The 18,236-nt window shown below is 40.2% G+C and overlaps 1 protein-coding gene across 2 annotated transcripts; it reads left to right on the top strand.

Moving 5' to 3' along the window:
• The first annotated feature begins 230 nt into the window (after positions 1-230).
• On the top strand, positions 231-15,631 carry pik3ap1 (phosphoinositide-3-kinase adaptor protein 1). 2 transcript variants are annotated; one of them, XM_080449217.1, is made up of 17 exons: positions 231-410; positions 1,308-1,727; positions 2,108-2,295; positions 2,739-2,886; positions 3,042-3,184; positions 3,486-3,609; positions 5,102-5,298; positions 6,313-6,493; positions 7,011-7,073; positions 7,196-7,411; positions 7,522-7,578; positions 7,775-7,971; positions 8,068-8,140; positions 9,083-9,247; positions 9,634-9,704; positions 10,719-10,822; positions 14,848-15,631. In XM_080449217.1, exons 1-17 carry the CDS (start codon positions 386-388, stop codon positions 14,960-14,962), a joined length of 2,487 nt encoding a protein of 828 aa, XP_080305343.1. In that variant the 5' UTR covers positions 231-385; the 3' UTR covers positions 14,963-15,631. The 2 variants fall into 2 exon arrangements, with proteins under 2 accessions (XP_080305343.1, XP_080305342.1); XM_080449216.1 differs by having other exon boundaries at positions 7,172-7,411.
• Positions 15,632-18,236: the final 2,605 nt, after the last annotated feature.

Raw genomic sequence — 18,236 nt, 5'->3', positions numbered from 1 at the left:
AAAGTCCATCAATAAAATGTGCAATATACAGTAGTTAATCGTTGACGGCAGCAGTTGTTTTAGGAATGAATGAGCCTTGAGCCCTGGAGGCATGAGGAAGCATCTCTGTGAGAACGGTCAGTGTAACAGCGTTAAGACACTTCTCTGTGAGCCGGGTTGTCTCTACTTTCAGCTGTTTCAGGAAGTGATGCTGTCAACCAAAATCAGGAAACTAACTGCTGCTATTTATATTACAGAGCAAAGCGTTCATTGTTGAAGGCTCCTAATGCATAGAACATAGCTTGAATTCAAGAGAAAACTGTTCTTTTAAACACCAGAAACTAAAAGAGGATACTTGGCCAGATGTTCTGTTCTGTTGGGTTAAGTCCCCATAGACTTCACAGCCATGGAAGACACCGTCTCAAGCTCAGGTAAAACATAACATTTATTTTCTAATTGTTTACGTCATTGAGCTTATAGAGGTAAAGGCACAGGACTGTTTTTTAAATTGACATGGCACTATGAGGTTTAAATAATGATTAATGAGTAATATGAATTACTCATGGAATACTTTCTTTCTTATTGAAAAGCCATATCTTACTGCAAATAGATGGTTTCATTTTACTGTATTTCAGTTTCAATTCATCAATAAAGTTCTGTACTTTGCCTCAGAAAGGAGGAAGTAAGCATTTTCCCCGTCCTGTGTATAGTATAATTAATGTGGCTAATACGTTGTAATTCACCCAAATCTACATTCAGATGGAGCATTTTTTTGGTTCATTAAAAACAGATGAACGATGATGAAGGTGAAATACACATGCACGGTTTCTTCTCTGGTTGGGATATACAGGGGTGAACTTTACCTGATTAAACACTGTAATGAGTCAAACAAAATTACTCTGACCAATGTTGACACAGTGCAATGTTTGCTCAACTTCTTATTGGCTCTATGCTGAGATATCAAACAGATCGGCCATTCATTCTTTAACCACAGTCACCTTGACATTCCATGGCTCTGGCTGGACAGCTGGTACTTTGTGGAGCCTTTCCACAACAAACATTACTTTCTGTGATTTGGAAAGTAACGCATAACACCACATCATTAGTTTTATGTTAGGGCTGTTGACAGATTTTTGGATTAAATGTACTTGGTGAATTTGAGCATGTTTAAGGGGAACTAATGAGTAACAATTTCCAGTCCTATCATTTTACATCAGAGAACGAGCTCTAGTCTGGTGTGCATGTTTAAGATTGATTCATACATCGTCATACGACGGTGTATAAATCAAGCATTACTCTGATCACACAAATCATTTTCTGTCTTTCAGACAAGTCTGGATCTCCCTCAAGGTGTGAGCTGTTAATTCTTCACACTGCTGAGGCACAGGAATGGGCCACGTATTTGCAGAAGATCTTGAAATCCTCTCGCAAGTTCCCCAAAAGGTCTATTTATGCGGTGAGCCTGGCAGATCAGCTACATGGATATAACTTTGAGTCCTTCCAGAGCAGCAAATGCATTGTGCTGCTGCTGACGGCAGCCTTCCTGGACCTCCTTAATGACCCTGCGTTGTGGGATTCACTAGAAAGACTTCTTCACCCCCCACACAGAGTGGTGGTGCTGCTATGTGGTGTATCGGAGACGGACGTCCTCCCTCTGGGCTTTGAACACTGGCCGAGCTGGAGAAAACTCCATGCTGATGAGGAGCCTGCCGTCTACATCGCCACCATTCTGGAGTCCATAGCCGACAGTATGTGGCTGGCCAATTTATGGTTCCAGTTATAGCAATCAGTGTACAGCTTATGTTAATTACATGTGTATTATGTGTAGAGTGGTCCCTCTTTAGTTGTTTTAATTTCCTTTTAAAGACCTCCCATATCATCCTTAATTTGTACTTACACTACAAAGGTCTAGAAATCTGGGCTGAGAAACTGAACGACTAATGATGTGCTCAGTTGCCAGCAGTAGAAACCAGGGCCCATACTGGGTTACTGACACAGGTGTGAATGCACAGGCAAAAAATGCTTGCTTAGCAAACCCTCCTTTGTTAACTAAAGATTACAGTAAAACAAAAAACCCTGCCTGGAATCTCGGTTCATTTGATTTGATTCAACTTCTTTGTATTCAAAGGCAGGCAACATAGTGATGTTCCAGCTACTGCCGTACCGGTCATACCAGCCACTTTGGCTCCCAGTCCTGTAGCTGAAGAAACAGTGGAAACAGTGGAAACAGTGGAAACAGTGGAAACAGAGTCAGTAGGAAAAAGAGAGACTGTCTTCACCTGTCTCACAATTCAGCCAAACAGAGTTCCATGTGGGGTAAGTTTCTTGTAACGTAATGATAAAACTAAAGATAATAGCAGATAACTGCTATACCCCATGGAGATATCCTTTAACACTGTGCTGTTACTCAAATGTAATAATCAGCCGTTTCTGTCTGTGTAAAGACATTAAAGAGATAACTTAGCTTTGGAAATAGTGTTTATATGTATGTAAATTATAAATAGCTGATAAAGGTAATGGGGTCAGATTTAATGTCTGTACCAGACTATAAGTATGATATGTAGATTGAAGTCCATGGTCCATATGCAGAAAATAATTATTGAGGCCGGAATGAATATGAGCAATCTGACTTGAGAAATGTATATGTGACTGATGGCACTGGTAGGAATATATCTCAAATACAGACGGATTAGATCATGAAAAAAGAGAATGATATGCATAAGAAATATTCATTTATGAATGTCTCCTTTTCAATAAAGGATCCGGTAACTATTTTCATCATCTTGAAGAATAAACTGGATGCTCATTCAAACATCGAAGTGGAGTTTTCGTCGTCTGAAAATGTGTCTGCAAAACGAGTTCCGGGGACGTTAGAGAATGAATATACCATAAGCGTTGCTGCACCTGGTAAACACTCTCAACACCTTTTTGATCACATGATGCTTTGAGGAAAAAGTTAAAAGCCAACTTTGACAAAACAAAGATAGGCCTAACTGACAAATAAGCACATTCGTTCAAATTGACATTTTTGAGTATTTTAACTTATATTCTCTTCATCTCAGATATGCCAGCTGGAGAGGTATTTCTGACCATACACACTGACCAGGCTTCTGAGGCCTTGTCACCTGTCACCTATTATACAAACATGGGACAAGTCAATTTCTATCTCGAAAACGCCACCAACCCTATTGAATTCTTACGCCAGGTGAGAGCATAAACACAAAAACATTTGTGTTAATGTAACTCTGAGAGTGGACAAATGTAACTGAATGGCTACATTTGTAAACTCTCTGAGTTACAAATGGATAAATGACTGTGTATCTGACAGCAATAATGATTCATAGGGGTTGACATTGCTTCTCAGCAACAGTTTATTTGCTTTCTCCCTACATTAAATGTAAAATGCATGAGTCCGACTTATTTGCCAAAGCAATGATGTCTGTTAAAAGAATAGAAAACGCTGCAAAAACATATTTTCTGCTGACACATGATTTGTGTATTTTCAGGCGTTCAACATCACATCCAATGTAACAGAATCACTAGATGACATGCTGACAGACTCGTTAAAATCTAGAATGCCTGCGACTGGCCTTCATCTGTTCGGAATCAGACAGATCAAAGAAGCAGCATGTAAGTATATTTATGAGTTGATTATTATAATGTTGATGTAGAGTTTGTTTCTCAGAGATCATGTAGGGTGAGGGTGCTGGGAAGTGCTCTGTGTGTGTGTGTGTGTGTGTGTGTGTGTGTGTGTGTGTGTGTGTGTGTGTGTGTGTGTGTGTGTGTGTGAGTGTGAGTGTGAGTGAGTGTGTGTGTGTGTGTGTGTGTGTGTGTGTGTGTGTGTGTGCGCTCGTGCGCGTGTGTTTGGGGAATGGAAGGGGGACTGTGTATATTTGCATTTATATCAGTTTTTTATGGCTCATTTGTGCACTTCTGGGCCTTGACCACCCAAATTTAGACAAAGGTTTGGCATTTATCAGACCCACTTTCTAGAGTGACTTACCCACATGTCAGATGTAGTGTCAAACAAGTAAACAACGGTGTGAGGCCATGGAATTAGAGTGCAAATAGAAAAGGGATATTGTCGCTGTCGGGCGGAAACCTTGTATGTCCAAAACTGTTACTTGGAAAAAGGAACCTGTGCTGCTTTTGTTAATACTTTTCATTGGTTCAATATGTATTAAACCCATAGACAGAATTAGCTGCTTTCACTTTCACTACCAAAACTTTTCATAGCCTAAATAGTGACTTAAAATAACAGATCTACAAGCTCACAGCTTGTCCCAGCATGACAGGTTCTGAGCTTTTTTGCGCAACTTGTACAACAAAGTAAGGCATTCATTTGCAAAATAACATGAATTAAGTATGGAGATACAAGGGTTTCTGCCTGACATAAATGCTATTTTATAACATAACTAGGATAACAAGTAACCAACACTCATTTCCCCCAACATTCCTTCCTGTGTAAACTTGTGTTCATTACTTTATTGCACCATGAGGTAAAATCTCATCAGTATTTCATTTTCCACTGAGCCCTACAGTACTGTTGCTGAATGTGCATGACCAGAGGAAATACTGAAGTAAACTGCATTGTTCATTCCACTTCTGCACTAAATGGTCAGCACAATACGTATGATGAGATCAGCAAAAGCGGTTCTGTGAATCAACTTACAATGTAGTCAAGTTAGTCATACTAGTGCAGTAGCCGTTGTCAGAGTACTTGGAAGCCAGTCTATTACGTCAGTCATGTACAGAGGAGTTTGGGGATCTCCATATGGGCACAAAGTGGACAAGGACAGACAGAGATTCCTGGATTTATATTTAGATTATAGTCACTGTCGGGCAGAAACCTTGTATCTCCATATTTCAAATCCATTTTTTTTGGTAAATGAATGCCTCATCTTCGTCGTACACGTCGTCACTCAAATATAGCAAAACATTGCAGATCTACAAGAGACATAGCGTAAAGTATTAACAAAAGCTTGTGACTAAATAACTACATTGGATCCATTGGAATTTTTTTAAAGTTCCTGAAAAGCAGACGTTTTGGACATAGAAGGTTTCCACCGGACAGTGACGATATATGGAGTGGAATATTATATGCCTGCCTCTTGCTCCTCAGATCAGCAGAACCTGGAGCTTCCCACCCTGCTCCACTTTGCCGCCAAGTTCGGCCTGAAGAAACTGAGCACGGTTCTGCTGCAGTGTCCCGGGGCTCTGCAGGCCTACAGTGTGATGAACAAGTATGGAGAGTACCCCAACACGCTGGCACAGAGGAGCGGCTTTCTGGACCTCAGACAGTTCATGGATGACTTTGTTGTAAGTAGGGGTGCAACAATTAATCGAACTAATCGATAACCGATCGATAATACAGTAAAATTATCAATTAGTAATCGATTCATGTTCGATTCATGTCATTATAGGCAAAACGTTTCCAAACATTTCAAAAACCTTCAAACCTGTGCGACGAAGTATAAAATAGGGCTTACTGTAAGTGGTTAATGGATTTGTTGATATATAAAGATATGTATATATATATAAATAAAAATATATCGATAGAATAATCACTAATAGAATAATGGATAGTTACAGCCCTAGTTGTGAGTACGCCAAACGTCTTTGAGGCATCTCTGTGTTCTTGAAAACCATTTTCCAAGTGGGGTTCATGGCCCCCAGGGGGGCTGTCAGCGGGCACCATGGGGCCAATTGGAAAGGAGAGGATAATAAAAGAAAAAAAAGAAAAAAGAAAGCATAAAAAAACTGTTTAATCATTTCAATTCAGAAGATTATTGTGCCAGTTCAACTACTTTCAACCAGCATCCCTATTATGGGCATTTTATTGCTGTCACAATTTCTTTCCAAAACTGCTTCAAACATTTTCCAAAACAGTGAAAATAGCAGAACTAAAAGCTCACAACGCATCGCATTGCCTTTTTTTAAATGCCATGTCGCAATAGCTGGGCCACAGCTAGAGGCTATGGCATCATTGGCATGGAAAAGTTTGGGAACCCTTGTTCTTGAGCACAGATCAAGAGAGAGAGAGTGTTTGTATTGGTGTGTTCGCAGTGTGAGTGCAAACGTTGCACTGTGCAGCACATACTATCTCAAAATAAACGTTGGATGTTGCATCAATATATTTGGTATTAGGTTACTGTTGTCTGGTTTTATTGTTATATGTCAGGGGTTACAGATGAAAATGCATTGCATACTTGCCAAATCCGGTATATTTACACTGCATCATGTATTGCTGTCCCTCCCAAATAAAAAAATTAAGTAAAGTATGTCAAGTCAAGGTACAGTACTTGCCTGTATGTGTCTTTAACAACAATGCAGGAGACGGCAGACATGGTCAAGACTCACTTAAAAGATTCCAACCCCGAGGAGGAAGGCGACGTATATGAAGACATGGTGTCAGCGGCGTCTGAAGACGTCGTCAAGATGCACTCGAGCTGCTCTGAGGACATCTACGAGTCCATGGTGGGGATACTAGACGCGGAACGTGCAGAGGATCTATGTAAGATCTACTTAAAGCATTTGTGTTTCATTGATGATGATGATGAGGATAATGTTAATGATGATGGTGGTGATATAATGGTAACAATGTTAAAGTTGTGGTAGAATTGGGTGTGGATATAATGATGATGATGGTGGTGGTGGTGGTGTTGTTGGTATAATGGTGATGAAGGTACAATAATGGTTGAGATTGAGGTATCGTGAATAGGGGTGCATCCGTTAATCCCATTTTCAAAGATAGTAAAAAATAGCCAATCTACAAGCTCACAAGATCGGCTATTTCCACAATTCTTTTGTCATACAAACACTATTGTACCACAAAGTAAAAAATAGGGCTTAAGTGGTTAATCGAATACAAAAAGTAGATTAAAAAAAAATCACGTTGACACGCATATAAAAACATTTAAAACATTATCCAAAAGAAGAGAAAGTAATCCATAGAATAATCGCTAAGATAATCGATATATCCAGCCCTAATCGTGACAGTGATGATGACGCAACTGTTGTGTCGTCCCCAGACGAGGCAATGACCGGTCCAGGAGACAACTCCGAGGAGGCGATGCTGAGGAAGTTCTTCCAAGGTACGTTTGACCTCCACATTCACCAAGTAAAATACAGTTAACACTCTAGGCATGGTGCCAACCAGGCAACTCGGCTGTCTTTTGTCCACTAACAAAAGCTAACCCAGGCATGCCCCTAGAAGATGAGGAACGCCTAGCCGCTGAGAAGAAGAACGAAGATGAGCCAGAGAATCCTGAGGAAGATGAAGAGGAAGACCCATACCAAATGAACCCAGAGGATATCTATGATTCTGTGGATGGAACCGCAGGGTTGTTTCCAGACATTTTCAACCGTCCACCTGCCCCTGTTCCCAGACCTCAACTTTCTGAGCGATTGGAGGCGCCCTATATCACCAGTGGTACTGTACATTTTCTAATGGCTTTCAAAGTGTTCTCTCTGCAGGGTATCATTTATCAATGTGTGAAGAAGCGCAACACAAACTGACTTATCTGGGTGTTATTTTGGCAGTGTTCTCCGAAAGATCAACCCCTGAGATCAGACCTATGGAAGGAGGATCATTTGCAGGTGTAGTACAGTCTAGACTCTATTCATTCATTATACATTTTTTCAAAGATCATCTTCACATCACATTGCAATGTTTATATATTAGCATGTGAAGAATTGGAATAAAAAATATTTAAAGGCTAATTTATGGAAAGTATACAAGGCTGAGATCTCGGATGATGTCTGCAGTCTAACACGGCTCATTCCAAACTTTCAGGGAGACGTGATATTAAGCGATCCACCTCTCCAGTGTATGACCCTTATGGTGGCATGAAAACCCCAGGACAGAGACAGCTCATAGCCCTGCAGGAGAAGGTGAAGGTTGGGGTAATTACTGTGGAGGAGGCCGTCCAAGAGTTCAAGGCCTGGCAGTTTGACCATGAGCGGAGATCACACTCTTTACGCTATCAGCAGGTAACTTAAACATGTAAAAACAGCGGTGTACTCTCAGTGGCTGTTTATTGGCTGATAATTGACTTAAAAAACTATACAATCTCCTTTGTCCTTTAGGAAAATCTGAAGAGTTTACGAGACAGCATCATGAGGCGTCACAAAGAGAAGGAGAAGACGGGAAAGGATGTTGGTGAGGCTGTTTTCATGTATTTTAGCATCACACACTATGTTGCTTACACAGTACAATCCTTGGTGTTACTTTGAGCTTGTATATCTGCTATTTATTTTTTATTTTTTTAACTCAATTTTTATTGGAACAAAAGGTTTTCAAAAAGACAAGACATACATACATGAAAACAAGACAGAACGTAAACAGGTGGGGGGGATAAAAAACAGTAACAAAAACAACAGACTGAAAAACAAAAAAGATAGTACAAAAAAGACAAGAACGAAAACAACAATAACAATAAAACGATTAGGCTGCAGTCTACAATTTTTTGTTATTTTTCTATTACATATTCGTTATACATTGTCCATGGGCTGAAAAAGAGATGACCACTTTTCCCAGTATTTGTGTGATTTGTCCTCTTGTAGTCTGAGTATGAAAGTCAGTTTTTCCATATTGTATATTTCCCTTATTATGTCCATCCAATTGTCTTTGGTTGGGGAATCCTGTTGATACCAGCGACGTGTGATCGCTTTCTTGCTTGCTGCTAGAAAGATTTTGATTAAATATTTGTCAGGTGTCAAGAAATCTTCAGGAATATTTCCCAACAACAACAAGGTACAAGTCTGGGGTATCTCGAAACCAAGAACAGTCTCTATGGTATATCTGCTATTTTTAAATAGCTAAAGCTTGTAGATCTACTATTTGTGCAAATCTTTGAATATATATATATTTTTAAAGCGAACATTTGTCACTCAAATCTTTGCTTCTGCGGGTCCCTGGAACAAAATATTTTGAGATATTTTTCGGCTTCAGGTCTTTATGGGTTAATGAAAAAATGTAATAAAAAAAAGGTCCTCAAAGTAAATGTAACACTTTTTAAACAGTTGTACTGTGCGATGTGGTCTCACTAAAGAGATGTCATATACTGATGCTAACAGTCAAATGTTTCTTTCCCTCTATGAGAATATGAGATAACGGCTCCGCTCCCAAAGAATTACCAGTTTGACTCTGGGATGACGTTGGAGTGTGGCGTGTACGATTCCACTCCTCGAGCATTGGCCGCTCCCCCCGCAGCCCGCCCCATCCAGAGGGGCACCTGGAAGACGGGGAGCACCTCCAGCACGTCCAGTGAGTCCAATCTATCTATAGACCGTGCCAATGCTCTATTTGTTGCTAGGAGACATTTGTAAATACCATGTCAACTTCCTGTAAATGCCGGTATTACTGTATGTAACCTGACCCCTTGATCCAAAGGGATAACACTAATAGAAAACAATCCTGAGCTTAATCAATATGAATCGGTAGCATACAATAATCCATCAATAATCAGTTGCCAATTTTTCCTGCACAGGTTCCCTCACCCCTATTCACTCTGTATAAGATGTTTTTCTTGTCACACAGATGTGTGACAATAAATATGTTTTTGCACCTGCAGTTCTCTTTACCACAAGTCTAAGTGTAAAAAAAAACATCCGACATCACATGTTCCTTTTCACTCCCATATCTTTGCACAGGTACTGAGAGTAACAGACTCAGCACACACAGCACTATGAGCTACAGCAGTGGCACTGAGCCTGAGTTTGAGGTGAGCCATTATCAGTCCTTAAAACCCTGTCCGGACAGGATTATGGGTGATTTTATGCTTGGTTTCACAACGGTGTTGTGCACCAATAATAGCCAATCTATAAGCTCACAACACATTGCGCTGTGACGCATTGTGAGCTTGTAGATCAGCTATTTTCGGTGCACGACATGGTGCGCAACCAAGTATAAGTAGTTCTGAGGGACTTGGATAATGTACAGTATCTCCTTACGCTGCATGTCATTGCCTTCAGTGAATGATCCAGATGGGTTAAAGCATTAATCCTCAGGATTACAGAGCAAGCAGAAATTGTACATTTTGGTATTTTCATAATTTGCTTCGACCCTCCTCTGGTGAATCAGATGGGTCCCAGAGGGGTATGCAAAGAGACAGTTTTGTAATGTTGTTGTGTGGAGTGACTGTACTTTTCAAAGTTGCTCAAATTCCTAAGCTGTTGAAATTGTTACAAATGATATTCTCATGTTGCTACTCTGGTGGAGGTGAGACTGAATTTTCGACCCTTTAACCATTGAGGCTCCTCAGGTCCTAAATCTATTACCAGACTAACTGTAAAATGTCAGTTATTTTATTTATATCATTGCGGAAACCCTTGCTCATACTGCTTAAGATGTGAATTGTTCTGTGAACTAGACATTACTGTGGCAGAAACATAGCCCATACTAATTATGTACGCATGTACTGTATGTACAATACAGTGTGTGTGTGTGTGTGTGTGTGTGTGTGAGTGTGTGTGTGTGTGTGTGTGTGTGTGTGTGTGTGTGTGTGTGTGTGTGTGTGTGTGTGTGTGTGTGTGTGTGTGCGTGTGCGTGTGTGCGTGCGTTGTCTTGGATAGGAATGCCTCTACATATGCACCAGATAGTTATTTAAAAAAAATATATAAATAGTTTCTAGCAGTCTTGTGGAGTCAGTGAGTGAACAGCAATGTATTGTTGAGGGGTTTGTTTTTTAAATGTTGTTTGTATGAATCCTAACAACGATGATTTGTGTTATTTAAAGGACGCATTAGACAGTGTTGTTACTCCGACACGACCCCCGCGACCTACTAGTGATGTTCCACCCCTCATCCCCCCACCCAGGATCCCCCCTCGAATCCCAGAAAGGTCAGTTTTGGTCAGATTTTACAGTACGGGTCTTAATTGAATTCTGAGAGCTATTGAATGTGCTAATTTGGTTTCATTTGTAACTCCTCTCAAGAGTTACAAATGGATACTGAGGATTTTACTTTGAATGTTTGATTTTACTAATAGTATGGTAGTATACAATATATGTTATGTTATGTTTATTTATTTGACATGTACATCACAATCACATTTGACAAACCAGATGCATTGTTTAAAGTGTATATAGCGCGAGTGATAGAGATGCATAGAGATACATTAAAAAGGTACTTTATGGTTTGATACAATGTGGTACAGTATGATAAAATACTAACATATTGTTAGATATGAATACGATACTGTACAATTTGGAACTCTATGGTATGGTATGGTATGATAGATACAGTACAATATAATACAATACAGTATGGTAGGGTACAGTATGATAATTGGGTACGATATGGTACTATGCAATGCAATACCGTTTAAGTAGGTCAGAGTGGCTTATTGTCAGTATCAGCCGAGAAGGAGGTTATTACAGTTTTGTAGGCCAATATATAATATTGAAAAGAGAAAGTAGCTATTTTGAGTTGATGCCACTGGAAAGTTCCTAGCAGTTATGTGTGAGATGACAGGAAGTGATTAAGAGGAAATGCACATGCACTACTGACAGTGGGCTGTGTTAGAGAGGAAACCAATGTGTGAAACCATGCCAAAGGCACTGAAACCTGTGGTTGTGTCCATATAGCAAGGTGAACTACAGACACTGAGTCATGACACAAAACCAACCTCGTAATAGTGTTGTTTGGGTTATTCCACCAAACATGAGGAAATTTCCATAATCGTGACAAGATTAAGTGTTTCTTTGAGATAAATGTTTTTGTATGCGGTATCTCTCGTGGGGGAACCAGTTAAAAAACCAGAGTTGTTCACCTGGTGGGCCGTGCCACAACGAAGTCAGATGTTTATACTATATGTCGAATTCTTACATTAAAGTATATTTTGGGTATATTAACACTAACTTATTGAAAATGTGTGTTGATGTTGAAAATCAGTTTTCTAAAAACAGGTATATTAACAACAAAATAACACCCCAGGGCAACCCAATAGCCAAGTGGTTAGAGTGCATACCATACTGTATGGTCGCAAAATACCCTGATCAGCGAGTTCCTGGGTCAATTAATTGGCCAGCTGGACCATTTGCTCTTTGTCACTCCTCTACTCTCTCTCCACATTTCCTGTCTCTCTTCCACTGTCACTAGCAAATAACGGCATTTTTTTTTAAAGGCAAAAGAATTATAAGAAAAATTAAAGAAAGAAATTCATATAACACCTCCAAATAAAGCTAAATCTTGTGTTTCTTGTCACATTATGGTCACACACAGTCCTAATCAAAAGCTCAATCATAAAAATTCACATGTTTAAAAAATTAAAAAAAAGTTGGTACCAGCTTGCTGCTCCTGTCCAGTCAACCAAGGCATGCTTTATTCTGAGTGCTCAGTCCATTAATGCAGTGGTTCTCAACCTTTTCAGGCCGCGACCCCCCCCAAAATAATCATATTTAAACTGGGGACCCCAGTTAAAATATGACAAGCGTTTGGAATTGTCAGAGGCATTCAATTTAGGTTATCCACAGATAGATAGATTGTGAAAATAGCCGATGGCCTCTTACTTACTTGACATAATTGACAATTTGGCCAATGTTTGACAATTTGTTATAGTATAGTTTGTTGATTACTTTTGACACAGAATGGTATTATTATTTTCATTATAGAGGTATTTAAAAGGTCTTCACTTTAGAAATGTGCAGATATAGCCTGTATACACTTGGTTTGTTTACTGTTGAGTGAGAAAACAATGTTGCACATTAAAGGGGAATTCGTAGATCGCGTATTTTAATAGCTTTTTCTTTTTTTTTAATATATCTGACGTAGTCTGACGTAGTGACAGAACACTGTCACAAAAAAAAACTCGCTAGACGAGATTGAAATCTCGAGATTTCAATCTCGTCTAGTGAGACTCTAGTGAGACACGTAGTGTTCTGTCACTATGAACGTCAGATCTCACCCCCAAAAAAAAGGGGGAAAAAGCTATTAAAATATGCAATCTAGCGCAAGGCCTGGCGCACGTTTTAAGCTGTGGTGGACCTGTGATGGAGTTAAGACATTTTTCTACTGTACCATTCATCCTAAGATATCATAACATCATAGAAAAGGTAAGAAAACCTTGGTCCAAAATTCCCCTTTAAGCTAATCAGCTGGGGACCCCCCAAAATAATTTGGGAACCTGTTGAGAACTATGAATAATATTTTTAATGGTTTTGTTTCCTTTTCTGAGCTTAATCAATCTTGCATTTGACAAAATACCCATGATATTATATAAAATACTAAAACTAACATGAAAAAGTATCTTCAATAAATAAAAACTGAACAGAAAATTATTCCTTTTAGACTAATTAAAGATAGACTTGCACACTACCACAGAGTCAGATACCCGGGTGCAATTTCCAGCAGAGGTGCCTCCACTAACACAATTCAGATTATGTCCCTGTGGCTTTACTAGTGACCCCTAGTGGTTGGTCAGGGTGCCTGTCCAGTGGTGAGGTCATGGAAGTGATAGTGTGACTGTGAACCACTAACCTCACTCCGTCAAATGGAAGAAGCTTGCGACACACATTTTGTTTCACAGCGTACTTGCATCTGAGACTTCGGGCGCAGAATCGATGACAGACGGAGTTTCATTTTTTCAAGCTACTAGGCAGGTGATTGGATGATCCCGCCCCTAGCAGCCGCTGATTGGTTCGTATGCGCAGCGGTTCGGGCAGCTTTACTCTGTGAGCAATCCCAGACCCTCCTTCCTGAAACCAAATGCAATGCAATGCATGAGATTTCCGGAGGGAGGGGGTGTTTACCAGGCTAGTGAACCACATGCTCCGAATGAAACTCCTCACTGTCAGTTGAAAAGAAGTGGCTGGTGACTGTCTCCATGTGGATCGGAGGAGGCACATGGTTTTCTACACCTTCTCAATGCCACCAGTGGGGGTTGGCAGTGACAAGGACTGCAGTACAGTACAGCAGGCAGACAATTTAGGGAAGTTAAAATACGAGTACGTTCTTTTCTCTTGGTTTTAGTTGAACAATAAAAGGCTATACAAATATGTATTTCAAGCTTTCAGTCATAGACCTTCTTCAGGCATAAAGCAATCAGTGAATGTAACAGTACAGTATAATGAAGGTTCAGGGTGTCATCACTTGATTGATCAATGTGTCACACCTGTGCCAAAAATGTCAGTGACAAAACTCAGGGGAGTTGTCCTACAATTAAGTAAAACTGTAAAAAGTGTCCACTGAGACAGGCATAACATTTATTTTTAATCACAGCTTTGAGTGTGCGGAGGCTGCCTTTTATTCTTCATTTGGCATATCACCCAAGACTACTGGCAGATGAGCTGTGTTTTTTTCACTATTCTCCTGGTTTTAGTTAAAAGTCTAGCAGCAACACACAGTATAATACAGGTTCAAAAATAAAAGTCCACATAGTTCCCCATCACATTTACTGTACACTATAAATGCTTGATTTATACTCGTTGTGAATGGTGTCATGCACTGAAAATAGCCAATCTACACGTTGTGCTGCAACACATTGTGAGCGTGTAGATCTGTCAGCGTGTAGAGCGTGTGACAACTGTGTGGAACTACAGTAAGTAGTGTACAGTGTACAGTAACTCACTTTTCTTTTTGATGTTGTAACTTGTTTACTTCCGCACCAGTGCACCAGTACAATGGATGTGAATAACCTATTTTGACCTAATGACTTCGTAGATCTCACTTCCTCAAAGCACTATTCAATTCATGTATCTCAATGCTTTACAAGCTTTTTTTTTAAGGTCATTGTAATTCATTCAATACACTTCATTTTAACAGTGGTGCCTCAATAACAAACTCTTACACAATGTGACAATGTAATAAATCTAAATAGCTAGCCAAACATAATAACATAAACCATGCACTATTTTCTGTTTCTCTCAGGGTGCCAGAAAACACGCTGAATGAGCGGTACATAGCCTGCCCCACTCGAGCACTTCCACAAAGACCTGCGCGCAGAGGGCCCTCGCCACCCCCTATACCGCGCCGAATGCGGTGATCTACCCCTGTTTCCTGTTAATGTTTTATTTTCCAAGGTCAACTGTGACAGTAGTGATGAAAAATAGCCATCCAGGACTCTTTGGAGGCCCTGTATTAGGCCTGTAATTGGAATTAGTGGACTTTCATTTTTAAATGTGTGGTTTTCATTGTGTAAGTGGGATTATGAATGCATGTGGGAGCGAGAATGTGTCCTTCAGTGAACGTTACCACGAGGACTGAGCTAAATGAAACCCAACTAATGAACTAATGACAGTTCTGTGTACTGAGGTCAGCTGTGTTTCCTTTCAATTCTAAGTGTGTGTGTGTGTGTGTGTGTGTGTGTGTGTGTGTGTGTGTGTGTGTGTGTGTGTGTGTGTGTGTGTGTGTGTGTGTGTGTGTGTGTGTGTGTGTGTGTGTGTGTGTGTGTGTGTGTGTGTGTGTGTGTGTGTTGTACGTGGAATTCTGAATGCCAGTGGGAGTTAGAATGTATACTTCTGTGAACGTTACTGCAAGGACTGAACAAAGTGAAACCCAGCCAATGTACAAACCCCATTTCTGGAAAAGTTGGAAGATTTTGTGAAATGTAATGAAAACAAGAATATGTGATTTTTTAATTCTCTTGACGTCTACATTGCTGTACCTTTTGACTATGTTCTATAGTATTTTGAATTAAATGAACTTCACTGGACTGACTTTTATAGCTGGTGTAATAGTCCTATTTACATAATTAATATTGGGCAGGTTATTCTATCTTGTAAAAATTGCATACGTATATGATATCCTCCCGAACATGTACCTTATTTACTTTAAATAGTCCTGTCATATTTTATATTGATTTATTAAAACATTTGTTTGTTTCAATGAATCACTTACTGTATAATTAGAGCAGCTCCTTACAATGTCAGTTATTTCCCCATCATCATCCACAATAAAATAAAAAACCTTCACGCTGCTGGTTCTCTTTACCCTGTAGAAGGTTGTGTAGAGCTGGTCATGAGTGAACATAGGCTGAGGCAGGTAGATGCCAACTCGTTCATTCTCTTGCCCCTAACCTTTGATGGTGACTGAGAAGAATACAAGAAAGCTCGCCCCAAAACACACTCGCCCCGGGTCAAATCCGGCAACCTCGGAACGGGCGCCACCAGATATTCATAAACGTAACCTCAGTAAAACTGCCTAAACCTAACCTTATTCCTAAAAGTAACCTCAGTAAAACTATGCCTAAACCTAACCTTATTCCTAAACTTAAAGGAGTAGTTCACCCCAAAAATAAAAAACGTATTTTCTATCAATTACACACCCCATGAAGCCTTGAATTCATGGAGATTGTTTTGTTTTTGTCGCAACAAAACGAATACAAGAACCTGGGGCGAGCGATCCACGGAAAAAATGGGGGCGAGTTTTGGGGCGGGCGTTCCGGTTGCACTGAGGAAGCCAGCATGACACAATCCATTTTATGTGTTTCAAACTGAACTATTATTTGTGACTTCTTGAGGAGCCGTCCAGGCTTTTCTGAAGTTTTGTTTTCTTTTGTCTGGTCTCAAAATAATCTGGGGCAGGGTTCTGCCATTGGCCCAGATTGCTAATGGGCTGTTTATGCAATATATGCAAATTGAAAGGGGGGAAAGTAGCCTGTGCAAAGGCCCAACCCTGCCCTGAGCAATATTTGTGCCAAGGTAGGCAATTGGACTACTGGTGGGCAGTTCACTCACACGCATGCGCACACTCTCACGCACACATGCACACACACACGCACGCACGCGCACACACACACACACACACACACACACACACACACACACACACACACACACACACACACACACACACACACATACAATGCTGGCTCCAATGATAGAATATGATTTCTCGTGCGTGCTATGTGAATGTTGGCCGCTTGGTGGAGCTCATTACATTTGTATGACAATTACATGGACTCATTTGGAAGTTTTTTGTTAGTCCATGCAGCTTTTTTCATACTGAATTTTCCAGATCGTGTGTAGCTAGGCCATTATGTTAATGCATCAAATAACGGGTCAGTCGTTCGTGAATGAAATTAATTATCTGTCTGAATGCTGGAATATTTCTCAAATTTGTCAAAAGGGGAGAGACGCATAATGTGAGGGATAGGCTAAAAAGCTTAATGTATAGCCGGGTGTTGCTTGCCGAAAATAAACTGATTTACAATAGTACAATTCGACGTGTTGTTATTGTTAAACTCGTAGATCAGTTATTTTTGGCAAGGGACAATGTCGAACTATATATTTACTCTATATTCAAGAGTGAATTGGATTTGAGCTAGCCATGGATCACACGACGGTCGTCTGTCACTACCGTCATTGATGAACTTCAACCTGGTGTTTGCACCTTCTCCATATTTGGCTCGTACATCTACATAAACGTTCAGATTTCAAATATAAAGTTCTTACCTCGTGGCCACGGATGTTACAATTATGCACGGGCCCTCAGAAGTACCCATATCGTCCGTATTGTTCAATAAAAAACATTTTAATCCGATCGGTGGACATTTTCTCATAGTTATAATGTATCAGAGTGCAATACACCTCCCAACCGATAGGGTCGTGTGGTTGAAAGCATAATGGCGAAAATACGAAGAAAATGGCCACCGATCGGATTTAAATGCTTTTTATTGAACAATACGGAAGATACGGGTACTTCTGATGAGCCCGAACATAATTGTAACATCCGTAGCCATTGGGCAAGTACTTTATATTTGAAATCTGAATGTTTATGTAGATGTACGGGCCAAAAAGGGAGAAAGTGCAAACACCAGGTTGAAGTTCATCCATGACTGTCATGATATGACCATGATACAGTCATGTTTCAGGGCTATTGAGCGTGCTACTGCGGGGGGCTTGGCCGGTGCATGCAGCCGTGTGCGCTTCTGAGAGAGAGAGAGAGAGAGAGAGAGAGAGCGAGAGAGAGAGAGAGAGCTGACACAGTGACTCACGTTCTCCTGCCCTTATCACGCACAGTCTCCTCAGTGCTGCGTGTGTGGCGCGACAGGGAACACTGGATTTCCACTCGATTAAGGTAAGCATGTTTTTGCGATCATTGTAATTCTGTACGTTGAAGCATGAGACATTCTATATCATATTTTAGATTTTTGTCTTTAAATATTCTGATATCATCATCATCACCACCTTTTCTACATTGACAGCTTATATTAGCAACGGACTTCATTGCCGTGTGATACAAAACACCATTTGCATCTGTTTAGTTTAGAATAGAAGCCATTGGGTTTTTTCTTACAGACTAAATTAACAGAAGCG

Source organism: Gymnoscopelus braueri (genome assembly GCF_963280865.1).
Source record: "Gymnoscopelus braueri genome assembly, chromosome: 14".
Taxonomy (NCBI): domain Eukaryota; kingdom Metazoa; phylum Chordata; class Actinopteri; order Myctophiformes; family Myctophidae; genus Gymnoscopelus; species Gymnoscopelus braueri.
This window is presented reverse-complemented; position numbering and strand designations above follow the sequence as displayed.